Source organism: Watersipora subatra, chromosome 1 (genome assembly GCF_963576615.1).
Source record: "Watersipora subatra chromosome 1, tzWatSuba1.1, whole genome shotgun sequence".
Lineage (NCBI taxonomy): Eukaryota > Metazoa > Bryozoa > Gymnolaemata > Cheilostomatida > Watersiporidae > Watersipora > Watersipora subatra.
Window position 1 is genome coordinate 13,343,655 of NC_088708.1, and position 17,093 is coordinate 13,360,747.

At 36.0% G+C, this 17,093-nt stretch overlaps 1 protein-coding gene across 1 annotated transcript; it reads left to right on the forward strand.

Annotated features, from left to right (window-relative positions):
- Positions 1-192: 192 nt before the first annotated feature.
- Positions 193-14,046, forward strand: LOC137402099 (uncharacterized). Its single transcript, XM_068088600.1, has 15 exons — positions 193-331; positions 498-701; positions 1,088-1,182; positions 2,246-2,426; positions 3,405-3,574; positions 4,024-4,146; positions 6,533-6,650; positions 8,732-8,901; positions 9,205-9,306; positions 9,416-9,490; positions 9,817-9,940; positions 10,027-10,139; positions 10,842-11,015; positions 12,341-12,428; positions 13,592-14,046. The coding sequence occupies exons 1-15, from the start codon at positions 193-195 to the stop codon at positions 13,759-13,761; spliced, it is 2,046 nt and encodes a 681-aa protein (XP_067944701.1). The 3' UTR covers positions 13,762-14,046.
- The last annotated feature ends 3,047 nt before the right edge of the window (positions 14,047-17,093 follow it).

A 17,093-nucleotide genomic window follows, 5' to 3' on the forward strand; every position in this document is an offset into this window, starting at 1 on the left:
TAAATACTACATTACTACTATTACAGATTTACTAGTAATCATCATTTAATTATGTATTTCAAGTAGGTTTTTGTTCATACATCAGCCATCGGAGTTGGTATCTTTATGTGATAGACGGTCAGTAAGTATGACTAAAGCTTGTATGTTTACCGCTACGTTCTGTTAGTCAAATCTGTCAGCTGAAGCTGAATCATGAGGCAGCGAATCATGAGGCAGAGAATCATGAGGCAGCAAATATTAGCGATCATCTTCTTGGTCAGCACTGTGCAAGGAGTGACCATTCCAGATGGATTCAATCAAGACACCTGCATACCAGCGGCAACTAATGGTGGTAAGTTAACTGTAAGTTATCAGCTTCCTACAAATTCTTCAATTGATGCAGTTTTTCAGCAGCTCGCAAGTTTAACAACTATTCACTGCTACATGCTGATGCTTGTGGAAGTATTGTATATTTTGTTAATGTTTTTTATGTACGTATTTGACTCTCTATGTGGTAGGAAAGGACTTCCCAAAGATTCCTAACCAGTATGTGTCTAGATTAGAGTGGACTGACCACGTGGCTAGACGGTCGACTTACATGCAGGAATACGTATCGGTAACCAATAATATTGGCGTTATATATGTTACTGGCTTGAGGATCCCTGGACGAACATCCAAGTTCATCACCTCGGCGTCAACTGGTGAACTCTTCACCATATTGGGTGAGTTTAGCGATGAACATAGCAGAAAACCCTCTAGATTAGTAGAATTAGCTCAACGTTTTATCTGCAGAACTATGCATAGTTTCCTTTGCTGGTCATGCATTGAATTCACCACCGCTTGCACTTTTTGTTTTAGCTTTTCTGCCTGAAACAAACCTTTTCTGGTTTGTTTCAGGCAAGCTTCTTGAGCTTCCCTTGCCTCTACAATCTAACTTTTAAATGATAACAGCATACATGTACTGTTGATCTGGTAAACTTTATGCATGGCAAAGTGTGCTGCATTCATCAGCAAAGGTTGTGAGATACCATATAGTCTTTTTTATCAAGCTATGGCACACATAACTACAAATAGTTGCTACCATGTTTATTACATGCATTGATTGCAGATGTTGATAAAATGGAGTTTGAAGATGGCAACTGTATTGTATCGAAATTGAGTGATAACCAAGAATTTGCCCTCCCAATCACACCTGATCCTAAGGTGAGCATTCCTTGGGATGTATTCTTTGCTTGGAGTTGTACCTTCCTGTATCTAGAATCTCCAGTAACAAGCTGATTTACATCTAAGGCTTTTGCTAAAATACAGACATGATATTATAAGCACTTTATTTTGGAGGCAGGCTTTGCTAGTTTGTGTAAATATTACATTTTTGTTAATGTTATAGACAGTGATATAATTTTCCACAGCTGGTTTTCTATCAATGTTTGCTGTAATATGCGCTAGTCAGACCTTTATCACATTAACTTCATAGCTAATAGTAAAAACTACTCCAAAAATTGTTAACAAAACAAATGCATGACCTTGACATTTCAATTACCTGAACTCACTCAATAATTCTAGATTTCATTTTTTTACACGTAACGAAAAACCTCATTTTGTTGATGATTACTAATGTCAATCAAAGGTTATACGTACGTATATACATACGTACATATATACATACGTACATATATACATACGTACATATATACATACGTACATATATACATACGTACATATATACATACGTACATACATATATACATACGTACATATATACATACGTACATATATACATACGTACATACGTACATATATACATACGTACATACATACATACATACATACATACATACATACATACATACATACATACATACATACATACATACATACATACATACATACATACATACATACATACATACATACATACATACATACATACATACATACATACATACATACATACATACATACATACATACATACATACATACATACATACATACATACATACATACATACATACATACATACATACATACATACATACATACATACATACATACATACATACATACATACATACATACATACATACATACATACATACATACATACATACATACATACATACATACATACGCACAAATGTACGTACATACGTATGTACATTTGTACGTACATACATACATCTAAAAGTCCTGGATGAATTATTTGGTTGTTAAGAGCCTCAAATCCAAAAAGGTAGCCAAGGTAAAATTGATGTTGACTATTTCAGTTTCCAGGAACAGATCGTCTCATGAGTGGCAGGTCCCTGCTTGATGTTGGGGCCAACATAGTTGGTAAAATGCTGTACAATGGAACCGCTATGTGGAACGGCATACCTTGCGATGTTTGGATTGGCTGTTTGTATTCACCCAGTAACAGACTCACCATAACTGCTACTTACTATTTCTCAGGTAAATATTCCCCAACTCACCTATTCGTGATCTGACAGTTGGTACAATCAAAAAGCATTTAGCTTTGTAGTTACTCGCTGATACCTTGATAGACTAGCAGGGAAACTTATCCTGGCTAATGCAATTCTTGTGACCAGCCTAGCAACAGTTATGTGATCCACACCTAGGTAAAAATCTTTAAAAATGTGGCTGTTTGCAGCTCAGCTTTGTAGTGAGTTCAGATGATGACAGGATGCTATTAATCTCTAAAGGTTGTCTCTCACCTATAAGTGTTCCTGAACATTTTGAGCTTAGATCGAGTATTTATAATAAATTGGCACAAGCTATATTATTTTCTTTTAATGATTATTATATACATTTGTCACCCTTTTGAAAAAGCGAGGATGCACCTAGATATTCTGGTAGAGTGCTATATTTGAACTATTATAAAATTGTTGTTGTTATAGATTTTTTGTTTCATGGTTTAATTTACTGTGGATGGCATTAACCGGTGATAATAACATCAACTAGCTATAGTAAATAGACAATATTTTATTATATTTATTAACCTTTGTACAAAAGGCAAAAAGACTTGACTATGTTTGTTTAATGCGTTTGGTGTAGTCACAGTTTTCTATAGTCAAGCCTAGCGAATGTGGGCCTACATAATTGAAGAATCAGTGAGGGAAATATATGATATCAAGTCTTCTGTAACCACAGTATACCTAATAGTATACCTAATTTATTTGATGATTATTGAATGATTTCTCTTCAACTAATCATTGAACATTATACTTTTATCAGCTGACTGATGAACACCAGAGTTAGCTTCACCCAGTCATAGATGGTTGGTATTATTTAGTCTAACAACAGTTTAACAATTTTTGTCCAATGACTGATTAGCTCAGCTGGTGTTAGCCAATCAAAATATTTTTGCACATACTTGTAGTAGTTGAGCTAGTCATAGCGCAATTAACAATGAGTTGCTCTATATTTTAGTTAGCAACTGGCAGCCAGCCGGTGGTGCTAGTCCTTCAATCGTAGCAATACGCGCTTCAGGTGCTGCCACGGGTGACCATCCTTTCAAATTGGAGCAAACCTTCAACTATGGTTACTTTTCAACTCAATTTCCCTCTCAGACTGCCAGATTTTTAGAGAAAGTGTTTGAGGTGAGCTCATGCAGTCGTTGGGAAGTAGCAGATTTACCGATGTTATACGTACTTGGAAACGTGTTTGCCATCGTCCAATGTTCTACACATTCCCAAAATCTGTTGGCATTATAGTTTTTTAGGAGTAGAAACAAGTTTGCTTTTCAATTTTTGTCAAGCATTCATAAAGCATTCGATATAGCCATGTATACTTGTGTGAAATGTTTCACCTTATTACGTCATACTAGTCTTCTGGGAGTTGCTTGCTTATTGAGAAAGCAAATCTTAGTTATTATAACTGCTGCTTCTGTTGTTTCGTTAGACTTTTCATGCTATGTATTTCACTTCATGCCCTTTTTTTGGTTAAGTGTGTTGCTCTTAAAAGATCTGAGGGCATCACCTTCTGTCCAAAAATATGCACAAATCTTTAACTGGTATACTTGTGAAAGAGATGTTTTTTGTTATTGCAGACACCAGAGCACAACTACTGTGCGGGGAGAATTGATACCTACCGACTGCCAGATATTCCAATTCATTTTAGTTTTAGGGCAGAAGTAGTCGACCACCTGGCTTCAACAATTATGTTCACGAGGGTAAGAATTTGGAGTCATCTACACCTAGCTAAACAGCTAGTTTGTGCAACTAGCCAATATGTTCATAACGAGTAACTCAACTCTAGCATTTCTGAAAAAAATTCATATTGTTTTTCATTTATTGCTTAACAGACAATCAGTAACAGAAAGTTCACTAATATTACTACCTGCTAATAATCTGCTATGCATCTAGCTACAACTTCATTTGTATTCTCAACTTTTCAAAAGTAATGAGTCATTTTCAGAGTAGACATTTATTCTTATTGAGTAAATCATAAACAACTTTTAGCCACTTTAATGGTTGTGTAAGCGATGGCAGCCATGAATTGCTGTGGTCATGAATTGCTGTGGTTGAGTGTTACTTAAGCAGGGCATGTGCTAAGTGTACATTTTTTATATTGCACTAAAAGTGAAAGCTTATTAAGAAAGTTATCTGGTTCTATCAGCATTTGTTTTAAATGTGTTGAGTGCAAAAGTAGTTGGAACCAGAAAAAGAGCAAATGGGAAGCTTTTCAAAGCCCGAATAGATTGTTGTAAATACTCAGCCACCAGTCAATATATTTAATCACTGTATGTCTTTTGCTTGCATAGAAAATCTGTTGCTGTCTGCTGTTTCTCTGCTGCTAACTGAATAAAAATAACAAAAGTGTGAGTATCTGAATCACTGAGCAGATAGATACTACTAGAGCATCGAGTATATAGTGTATCATTTATACTACTAGAGCATCAAGTATATAGTGTATAGTTTATGCTACTAGAGCATCAAGTATATAGTGTATAGTTTATACTACTAGAGCATCAAGTATATAGTGTATAGTTTATACTACTAGAGCATCAAGTATATAGTGTATAGTTTATACTACTAGAGCATCAAGTATATAGTGCATAGTTTATACTACTAGAGCATCAAGTATATAGTGTATAGTTTATACTACTAGAGCATCAAGTATATAGTGTATAGTTTATACTACTAGAGCATCAAGTATATAGTGTATAGTTTATGCTACTAGAGCATCAAGTATATAGTGTATAGTTTATACTACTAGAGCATCAAGTATATAGTGTATAGTTTATACTACTAGAGCATCAAGTATATAGTGTATAGTTTATACTACTAGAGCATCAAGTATATAGTGTATAGTTTATACTGCTAGAGCATCAAGTATATAGCGTATAGTTTATACTACTAGAGCATCAAGTATATAGTGTATAGTTTATACTACTAGAGCATCAAGTATATAGTGTATAGTTTATACTACTAGAGCATCAAGTATATAGTGTATAGTTTATACTACTAGAGCATCAAGTATATAGTGGATAGTTTATACTACTAGAGCATCAAGTATATAGTGTATAGTTTATACTACTAGAGCATCAAGTATATAGTGCATAGTTTATACTACTAGAGCATCAAGTATATAGTGTATAGTTTATATTACTAGAGCATCAAGTATATAGTGCATAGTTTATACTACTAGAGCATCAAGTATATAGTGCATAGTTTATGCTACTAAAGCATCAAGTATATAGTGTATAGTTTATACTACTAGAGCATCAAGTATATAGTGCATAGTTTATACTACTAGAGCATCAAGTATATAGTGCATAGTTTATACTACTAGAGCATCAAGTATATAGTGCATAGTTTATGCTACTAGAGCATCAAGTATATAGTGTATAGTTTAGACTGCGAGGGCATCAAGTTTTCAAGAGACTTGTCGAGCTTGAAAGGTTGTTTTAATGCTAATGAGTGACCAGCTGTTGCGGAAAATGTTCTTTTAACACATTCGTGTCTTACGCTCTGGCTTTAGCAGCGCATACAGTAACTCTCAGTACTAGCAGCGCATACAGTAACTCTCAGTACTAGCAGCGCATACAGTAACTCTCAGTACTAGCAGCGCATACAGTAACTCTCAGTACTAGCAGCGCATACAGTAACTCTCAGTACTAGCAGCGCATACAGTAACTCTCAGTACTAGCAGCGCATACAGTAACTCTCAGTACTAGCAGCGCATACAGTAACTCTCAGTACTAGCAGCGCATACAGTAACTCTCAGTACTAGCAGCGCATACAGTAACTCTCAGTACTAGCAGCGCATACAGTAACTCTCAGTACTAGCAGCGCATACAGTAACTCTCAGTACTAGCAGCGCATACAGTAACTCTCAGTACTAGCAGCGCATACAGTAACTCTCGTCTCTGGATGAAGAAATGTGTGATAAATAAGACAATGATCATCAAATAGAAATCCCTTGTTTAGCGTAACTTTGGAGTAATCACTAGTTTCTGTTCAACCAAGTTCTATTCTTAATGTCATGCGCTGCTGGTGTATTCGTTTCTACTCTTTGCATGCCACAATATTCTGAAACTTTTTATCACTTGTCAGGAGGTCTATGATTTCCAAAGTAACTTCACTCGAATAGACTTTAAGACGCCTCCCACCGGAAATGACACAGTAGATGCTCATGCTCACCCAAAGACAGTCGTTAACGACTTTGGAACAGGTATATTATTTTTCTGCTAAAGCCCTTGTCAATAGTATGAAATAGGTAAATTACAGCCATAGATATAGTAAACCCTAGATTGGCGAATAGCTATCAATACAATGGAGCAAAAGTTATCCATTGCTATCAATAGCAATGGAGCTGAATCATTGGTATTATTCATTACCATGTGCGTAAGATTCTTGCCTTTCTCATCCAAAGTCATTACAGTCATACTTCGACTTACGAGCTTAATGCGTTCAGAGACTGAGCTCATAGGTCAATTTACTCGCATGTTGGTGCAATTTATTTATATATAGAACAATTAAATGTATATTGATAGGTTTTCATACTCTGAAAATGCAAATAAAACACTCAAAACAATATATTGTAACAGAAAGAACATGTTGGTTATTGTCCTAACTTACCACATGCTTTCAAAAAGCAACAAATAAAAATAATGCAAGGAAATGTGATTAATTAAAATGTAAAATTAAATACATACAATAGCGGCTAACGCTAGCATTTGCCAATGAGGGAGAGATAAGTTATCCTCCATTAAAACAGTTGACTTTGATAAATTTAGATTTTATCCAAGTCTTAAAAGACAAAATTAAAAGCAAACCTAAAAGCAAACTTTAATCTTTAACTTAACGTAATTAAAGTTTCTTCGGCGTTCATAGTTTTAAGTTTCTCGCTGGTTAGCTTTTTTTTGTTTCGTTCTCACGACCAGCCGACCGTTTTAAGAGAAACCTATCTAAGGACGTTTGCCTTTGTCGCCCTTTCAACGTGTTGCGATCAGGACGAACACAGTTGTTGTCACCAAGGGTTAATGCACGACCGCTAGTCAACTTGTCCGAATGTCTATTTTTTATAGTCTTGATAGATAGCACCGGCCATTTTACGTAGCATCGTTTCAGTTACGCAGTCACCGGCCAATTGTTTGTCTTTTATCCAAAACCTGAGCAGTCTCTCCATCAGTGGTCGTGAAGATCACAGGGGTCAGATCAGTGGTCGTGGGCTGCATCGTTTAGAAACTATGGTTAGTCCTTTTGCAGACTAAATGCCTTGAATATAATCCTTGTGTTTGATAATTGTGGATGTATTTCTGTCATATTGCTGAGCTAGCTTAATCAAGCATACATATTTTGCATATTTTTCAATAATTTTCCGTTTAATATCAATTGTTATCATTCGCTTTTTCTTTGCATTATCTATCCTTTCACTGGCAAACTTTCGGTCTACGCACGGTACTTTTAATTTACATAATTCTGCACTGAAAATCGCGCACAAAAAACATGGTACAAAAGTATAATCTGAGCAGTTGAAAAATACAGAGTGATGCTGTTCTCATAAAACACCTCCGACATACTTGGCAACTGTCTCATATGCTCGTATTTCAAACATGGCTCGTATTTTAGTGCTAAAACTTGCTTAAAAGCTGGCTCGTACCTCAAGTTTCTCGTACGTTAGGGCACTCGTAAGTTGAAGTATTACTGTATATAAGTTTTACACATTTTCAATAAAATATGCAGTCTCAGATGCACAAACTATGGAAAAATTGAGCAGTTTTTAGTGCTAAGTCAATAGGAGTTAATAGATCAGCTGATTCGCTTTGCACATCACCATGACATTGCGTCATGCTAATTATAGGCCTCACTTGTTTTGATTATTCGCATATCTAGGGTTTACTATATCTATGATTACAGCACTGCTTAACTGTGTTGAAATAGATTTTGCCCATTAATTTTGAAAATTTTGTTTTTTTTATCACATAACAAGTCAATAGCATTAGTAATTGGTTTTAGTTGAGTTCTAATGATTTTTCAAAAACATGTGCTTTTTTCACAGCTCACAGAGTTATGATAAGAAACATTGAGTTGCTGCATGCAGCCTTATGTGATGCTGGATCTCTTTTTTATATTTTGGTTTTGTATACAAGTTGTTTTTGCTCCTTTAGGGTATAATATACTTTCGGTTATAAACGTATTGAAAATATGATCTCTTCAGCAAATTTGTACCTTCGAATTTAACCTTGATAACCATCGCGAGTTGCTCATTTGTAGTAAAGAGCTATATCTGATTGATATTTATCTATTCAGGCCTCACTTACCTACTTGATAAAGGCACTGGGGAGTGTGTGACCATGCCCATCACCACTTCTGAGTTTGATGCTGTACCACTCGGAGAAGGCAAAACCAGAATGAGGACACCTTCAGAGTTTTTTAATTTTGACAGCCTTGGCAAATACCCTTATCAATACATGGGAGAGGTAACCTTTGTCGCTGCAAGAGCGGCTCCTGATTGTCTGGATTTTACTATTGACTGAAATGTAGTCATACACTGAAATATTAAAAAAAGACAACAAAGTAGGGTTCTCAGTCTACCTCCGGTTCTCAGTTTGCACAGTTAGTTATACATATATGAGGCTATAGTATAGGCTAGCCTGTGTTTCATAACCTGACTGTCAGGTCATTTAGAAGCTCTATTAGCATCTCTCTAAAGTGTATGTTGTAGCCCTAGAAAACTGGAGACATATTTTATAGTCACACGTCATTATATCATTGCATTACAGCATAATGTTAGGGACATAGCAGCCAATGGTTGGATTGCCTACCGTCCCTATCCTCACCTTAGCTCATCTCTTAATGCCACTTGGGAGTGGTACTTTTCAAAGGTACACAATATCTTTATTTTCTCACTCTTCCATTCCTTTTAAAACTTGACAAATTATTCTGCTATCAATAACTTGTGATGTTCGCTAGACATCACTCTATGTTCTTTAGGCAACCACTATAATTAAAGCGCAAGATGTGGCTGAAATCAATGAGCCTCTGAGGCTAGACATCAAGTCATCAGAGGTAGAGTATAAAGTTATTACTTTCCTACAACTACTATGTTGCCTATATTTGGTATGTAAAGCTAGCATCCTCTTATGCACCTTTTCATTTACAAGTTGCTCTCAGTCCGGCAAAAAATATATAATTATGGATACCACTAGCAAAGTGAAGGTCGTTCCTGGCCATCGTAACCACTCGGCGACTTTTGTCATTTGAAACGCATTTGGAATCGTTGATGTCTATTTGAGAAGTTCCAAAAATGTCCACACTTTCATCCAAAATGTGTGAAACATTTTCTCTAATAAGCGCTGTGTAGCGTGTCTGACTATTCTATATTTTGTATGCAGGCCTCTGTCGACATCTCCTACAACGTTTACAGATTTAGTGAGAAAACGCCTGACCCTAGATACTTTGATATCCGAACATGCTTCCGTGACGCTGGCAGCCATCTTATTAGCTTGCAACTAACAGGTTTGTTCTAGACTTCTTCCTGTTTTCAGTATACACATTCCTGTGCGTATATGGCTTGGAAGGACTTTGTCAATCTCTTTCCTCAGGGAACTGGTCAATTTTCGAAGCAGAGGACAACCTTCAGTTGCTGCGCTATTGGTTTCAGCTGTCCATTGATGACTTTACTGGGCTTCGTGCCATCAGGGTTCAAGATATTGAGGTTGGAACTTACTTTATTTTACCAGCTACAGTTTTAACATTTATTCATATTTGTGTTACTTGTTTTTGGCGTTTCATTATGTATTGCATAACAAATCAATGGATTATTAAAAACATTCTGCTAAATTTCATTAATTAGTAATTCAACTGCTGGTCTGTTGTGTTCACTAGTCATTGGTGAATAAACTTACTTCCCTCTTTGAGTTCATTATCTTCAATCTAGATTGCCTTTCCTTTTGTTTAGGCTTTTTATACCTAATGACAGTCTTTTTGAAACAAATGCATGCCTTTTTATTTGACCTCGTAAACCGTCTGACATTACATCCATTTTTAGATAACGCAGCTAAAGCTTGTATCTGGTTTTTTATCACCATTCATAGAGGCATCACAAACCTAATTGATTGGTTTATTATTATCATGCATAGAGGCATCACATACCTAATTGCTTGGTTTATTATCATCATCCATAGAGACATCACACACCTAATTGATTGGTTTTTATCATCATAAATAGAGGCATCACATACCTAATTGATCAAAGCAGCAGCCACATTATGCCAAGAAAAATATTTAATACCACATGTCCATACCACATTTAATACATGTCCTTCTAGGTTTTTCCACTCATCGGTAATTCTGTTTTGCTGATCGGATGTGGTTAACATTTTTCTTTTAAAAATATTTCGCTTTGATTTTATTTTAGTTTGAATTCTTCGATAAAAATTTTGAAGTCACCTTCACATTGCTTGGACAAGAAAAAGTAAAAGGAGATATTGACGATCCTGTACAACCAGTTGCCCTTCAATTAGCGACTGACCGACTCATCGAGGCTGTCAATGATGGAATATTCCAGGTCTACTACATGCCCAATCCTCGCGTAAGTCTTACAACTCTATCATCACTCACAGTTCTATAGTTCTCTAACTCTCAACTTTGTTGGTTTTTTTGCGGGGTTCAGGACAACTTCTTTCATGTTCATGATGTGGTGATTTTTGACATCTATGAGGCATTGGAGGCTCACTGTAGGGTCGAATTATCAACTTATCACACTTTCATATTTAGTAACCAAATCTGTTTAGTTTAGTAGCCATAATCTGTTTAGTTTTATAGCAAAGCATAGGTTTAAGTTCGGAATGACTAGTAGAGTTTATGTTTATTGATTTACCTGTGATCTACTCGCTTGTGTAGTTAGACTGTGAAGATGGCAGAAAAACTCTGATTGCTCTTTTAATTACATGTATACAACTGTATATAAATCTCATAGTTTGTGTGTGTGTGTAATTCGGTTTTTCCAGCTATAGCTATTAAAATTCTGGAATTAAAATCTGTATCGCTGAAGATTTGATCTTGGAACTTCCTGTTCACCAGGCAAATATCTTACCAATTCAGCTACACAAGATTGATGGATGCATTGGGCGATATATGTCGGTATGTGGGGGAAAATACGCCACCGCTCTCCGTTACAGTGCAATGTCATTTTGTGTTTGCTCTCACAGCTCTTATTAGTAAGAGCCGTAGATAACTAGTTTGCTCAAATTAGCCATTGGCAATGTGCCAGGCAACTACATTACCTGTCACTGTTTATAAGCTGATTTTTAATACCCGTGCAACGCTGGTCATTTCGCTAGTTACTTATACAAAATAGTAAAGTCACAAGAAATGTAAAGATAAGCGCGAAGACAATCTTAAATTTTAAGACTACAATTCAATAGAGCTACAAAATTATTTACTGAAGATTCAGAATTCGTTCAGGATCCATCATCGTTTATTTCTAGACTATGACTGCTCTCAAAATGTCCTCATTATTTTGTGTTGTTCATCAGCAAGTTTTAAAAGTGTAGGAAATTTTTGAAGAGTACACAAAGTACAAGTCTAAAGACACTTGTTATATAGTAATTATGAGTTGAAGACTCATCATATTAAAAGTATAACATTTTAACATACAAGCTAGCTTGGTAGGCAGTTGATACAAAATATGCCCTTCATTACAAACTCCAATATAATTTTTAATTAAGTTTACTTTTTATAATATTCCAGCTTGTCCAAGTGTAATGTTGACCTTTATGAAAAAAAGCTTTAGCCTTGTACAATGCTATCAACTAATGTCACTTGATATATTCATAACTTCATTACTAAAACTTCATGAATATTATTATTGTTATTCTGTGACGTGTGATAAAATAGGTTTATCCTGTTTTACAGTTTGTGACTATTTTCTACCCTGTCAAAGGCTCACTGCGAGTTATCGAAAGGAATAACAGTACTAGGTCCTACAGACCTTCTAAATCAGGTATGTTCTAGTTCTAGCTTTGTGTCTATTTTGGCTTCGATTCTTGTCTACACTCGACTGTTCATTATGTTTGTCATTCTTATCGTTATTTTCTCTTTGTTTATAGTTGAATCACGTTCAGCCATGAAACAGCTAATGGTTGCACTATATTATCGCTATGCTAAATTACATTATTCGAACAATCTAATAGCTTTAGTACATACTAGTACCTTAGTAGTCTGGTGTGTCGTTAGCGATCGTCATATGTAGTAAGCTTACAGTCGTTCAAAAATGCTAGTTTGCGATCGATTGGCGCAGGGTTGGTCTACCATACTGAAACTCATGAGGTTGATCCCTGTATGAGGCAATCTTTTTTCCCCAAACTCTAATCATGGCTCTAGATCGAGGGACAGACACGGCTCTTATTATAGTAAAGATAAAATTCTTGAAGCGCTTTAGTCGTGTATCTACCTTGTCTCACACCTGATGCTCGTTGAGAATATAGTGAAACTTCCTGTAGTCTGTAGTCATGTAGCATGAAGTAGCCTACTAGTAGGTTACCGTTTGACAAGACTAAATGAACTGCTCTTTACTTCTTGCCGACTAGGTTTATAGTAACTAAGGTTAAGTTTCCCTTGACCATGTTGATGGCATAACAGTTACATGTATGTAGGTCTATGAAGCCCCAACAACATGAAGCGATATCGTTTCATGTCGTTTTAGGTTGCTTTCTGCAACCTTTTTTTTTGATATCACAAAATACATGGTATCTCTTGCAATATATGTATCACAAGGAAGCTGCAGACATTCTATGCTTTCTTGGAATAGCTTTCGACGAATTATTTTTTAGGGTTCCAAGTGTTTTGCTCAAACAAAGCTTGTTGTATAACTATGAAATGTTCGCTTGCGAGAATCTAAGGCCTTGGTCTAAATAAGTCGATCAGTTCTTGTAAGACCAAATAATATCGCTCATTACTTGACGGTGTGAATATAATATATTACACAATGCACTGTTGCTTACTGATGTATGAGATTGAAGCTTCATCAGAAGTATCTAGGAATATTTAGGTACATAGTTATTATTGTGAAAGTTTCTAAATCTTATTGCTTAAGGCTGTGAAAGATGAAAAAGATGTCCAGAGTAAACTGTGTAGGGAGTCAAAAAGTTTGATTTTTATTTGTAGCCTTAGTACAAAAGTACGAGAATAGTCCTGGCATTACAACGGGTGCAGCGATTGGCCTAGCTTTCGGAGTTCTTTTTCTCGGGATCTTGCTCACCCTCGCTGCTGTCCTCTTCTACAACAAAATAACAAACACCGCTCCAAAATATGTGCCTCACCACAATGATGAGTGAGATACTAAACTTCGCTAAAGTTATCAAGCAGTCTACGATATTTGGACTTATAGAATATCTACCTCTATTAGTGTGTGTACTGAACAGGTTACAGCTATGGCATACTATCAATGCACTAATTATTGAAATTTAGACTCGTGGTAATTTATTGTGTCTCTTTGAGCCGTATTATGCGTATGTTAAAAGCTTTTTTAATAAAACTCAATTATGGTATGCAAGATTAATGCCATTACATGGACCACTTGGTTGTTGGAATTATTTAACAAATATACGTTCATTCAGAGTATCGGCAGTCTGTGGCATTAATAAAACATATCTATGATTTTGATGCAATCTATTGATTCTCACAATAGGTATTGTTATCATTAGTCAACTGAGAGATGTATTGATCGGGATAATTGACCATGGTCATTGTTTAACTTTCAATGAACGTATTGTTCGAAACCTTATCAAAGCTGTCGCATCAGCACTCAGCGCAATACTCCAAACCTTTACTTCCCCAAGGGTATCAACAGGCTCGTGGCAGCATTTGGGTTGCTGCTTCAATGCTAAACATTTATGGTAAGTTTTGTAAGATTTGGTTTTAGCAAGGGCTTCATCATTCAATTGCGTTCACTAGTTTGTTGTTTCGCCGTACTTATATTAGCTGGTGATGAAACATGTATGACATAAAAAATCTGCTGTATCATCTTTCATTTTCAAAATAGTTTTTTGTTTAGGTTTGAAGGATATAACGGTAACATATCTTAATTGTAAATACAGGTAGGAGGTGGTGTGTTTGTGACCACTTTCCAATATAGTTCACACTTAGGTACTCTTTCTACCGTTATCTATTCTCGCTGCCAATAATGGGAATAGCTGATAAAGGTGAGAGAAAGTTCTTTTTGACCAAAACCTTTCAGTCTCAATGACATTTTGAATCAATGGAACTTTCCACTGTCTATAAGTCAAATGGCATCTAACAGTAGTTAAATTCATAAAATACGCATACATGTATTTATCTAGTGTAGATAGCAATGTTTCTGTTGACCTGTGTTTAAAGTGAAATAATATTTCGAGTTACATGTATATGAAATTGTGTGGGCTGAAAAATCGGTTGGCCTGAAGCTAATCCGTGCGCATTGCAATAGCTAACTGGTATCTGTTGCAGTAGACTCTTTTGGAATCTTCGCATATTGATTCAACTATATTCTCAGCAATGTCGTCGACAGTCGGCATGACTACACAGGCAACAGATTCTAGCCTATCTGGAACTACTAGTAATCCTGGCAGCAACTTGACTGTCATTCTGATAGCTGTATTTAGTACAGTCGCAGTTGTGCTTATTATTGTCGGTAGTGTTATAGCAGTGATAGGCAGAAGGAAAAGAATACAAAAGGAAAAAGAGAAAGAAATATTAAGGACTCTCGCCGGCACTGTTGACTTTACACTGTGTACCGAAGAAGAAATCAAGAAAACTATGTCATATCATCAGACGCCAAATGCCAGTGTGGAGGTAACTACTGAAGCTAGCGCAGAGGGAATTGACATAGACATCGTGTAGCTATCAGCAGCATATATAGTTATAGCATAATATCTAATGTATATATCATCATATATATAGCTTTAAAACATTTTATTCCTTCATGTACAATTCATAAGTTTTCAGAAATACAATATTTGTTATGCACCTTTTTTCACTTGTTTAAAAAGTTTGAATTTAAACATGTTTGCTTACCATTTTCTAGTTGTATGCATTTAATTATTTTTACCCGTTCATTCCTTACCCGTTCATTCCTTACCTGTTCATTCCTTACCATTCATTTCTTACCGTTCATTCCTTACCCGTTTATTCCTTACCCGTTCATTCCTTACCCGTTCATTCCTTACCTGTTCATTCCTTTCCCGTTCATTCCTTACCCGTTCATTCCTTACCGTTCATTTCTTACCGTTCATTCCTTACCCGTTTATTCCTTACCCGTTCATTCCTTACCCGTTCATTCCTTACCTGTTTACTCTTTACCTGTTCATTCCTTACCCGTTCATTCCTTACCCGTTCATTCCTTACCTGTTCATTCCTTACCCGTTTATTCCTTACCCGTTCATTCCTTACCCGTTCATTCCTTACCCGTTCATTCCTTACCCGTTCATTCCTTACCCGTTTATTCCTTACCCGTTCATTCCTTACCCGTTCATTCCTTACCCGTTTATTCCTTACCCGTTCATTCCTTACCTGTTCATTCCTTACCCGTTTATTCCTTACCCGTTCATTCCTTACCCGTTCATTCCTTACCCGTTCATTCCTTACCCGTTCATTCCTTACCCGTTTATTCCTTACCCGTTCATTCCTTACCTGTTCATTCCTTACCCGTTTATTCCTTACCCGTTCATTCCTTACCTGTTCATTCTATACCTATTCAGCTTTGTACAGCGCATGATATTACTATAATAACTTACTTTACATCTCATGGATAACTGACACGGTACAAATCATGCAACCTACAATGAATTTTCAAATTGAAATGCAACAAAACAACAAGGGTACATAACGGAAACTTGCAACAACACTATATTATTGTAAATGGAAAGGGTATAAAAACAGGACCAGTTCACAAGGTTTCAACAATGCTCTGAACATAAAATTTGAATAAAGTAAAACATTATTAACAGAAGCAGCATCCGAAAAGGTTTGATACATACGGCGATACCTCTAATACTGTAGTGAATGGGTAAACAGAAACTCTTTAGCAATAAATATTACTCGTAGAAACATTTACCAACAAAATATTTACAGAGAAGCTAAGATGATGGGATCTTAGGCTCTCAGTAAATGAGACAAGCATGATGTAATCTCAGATTAACAACTTATTCATCGAATGAATGTCACTTTCCACTTCGACGCTACTTTCATATACTGTATACACAGGCATGTATAAATTGTGGAGCTGCCTACTCTTGATCATGTGATGCTATCTCAGGTCAATCAATCAACCTGGAGTTGTCCTATGTTTGCGTACTGCTTATGTACAACAGTTGATAAAAACGTTAAAAACTTAGTGCGGACTAAGTTACCACTGTACTTAAATTTCAAGTTTACTGTAAGCAGACGACAAAGCCTACCAACTATATTAACCCAATACAAGTAGGTATACATGTATGTACTGTAGTAACTGTACAATAATAGGCTATTATTGTACAGTCGCTACAGTTAAAACACTTACAATTGCTTAATACATACAGTTACTACAGTACTACTAATTAATAGCACGAGTATGCCATATGACGCCTTCAGTACCCGTGTAACTAGCCTGTCTTGACAAGCTGTTGTTTTTGCGTAGTTGTCCCCCGTCGAG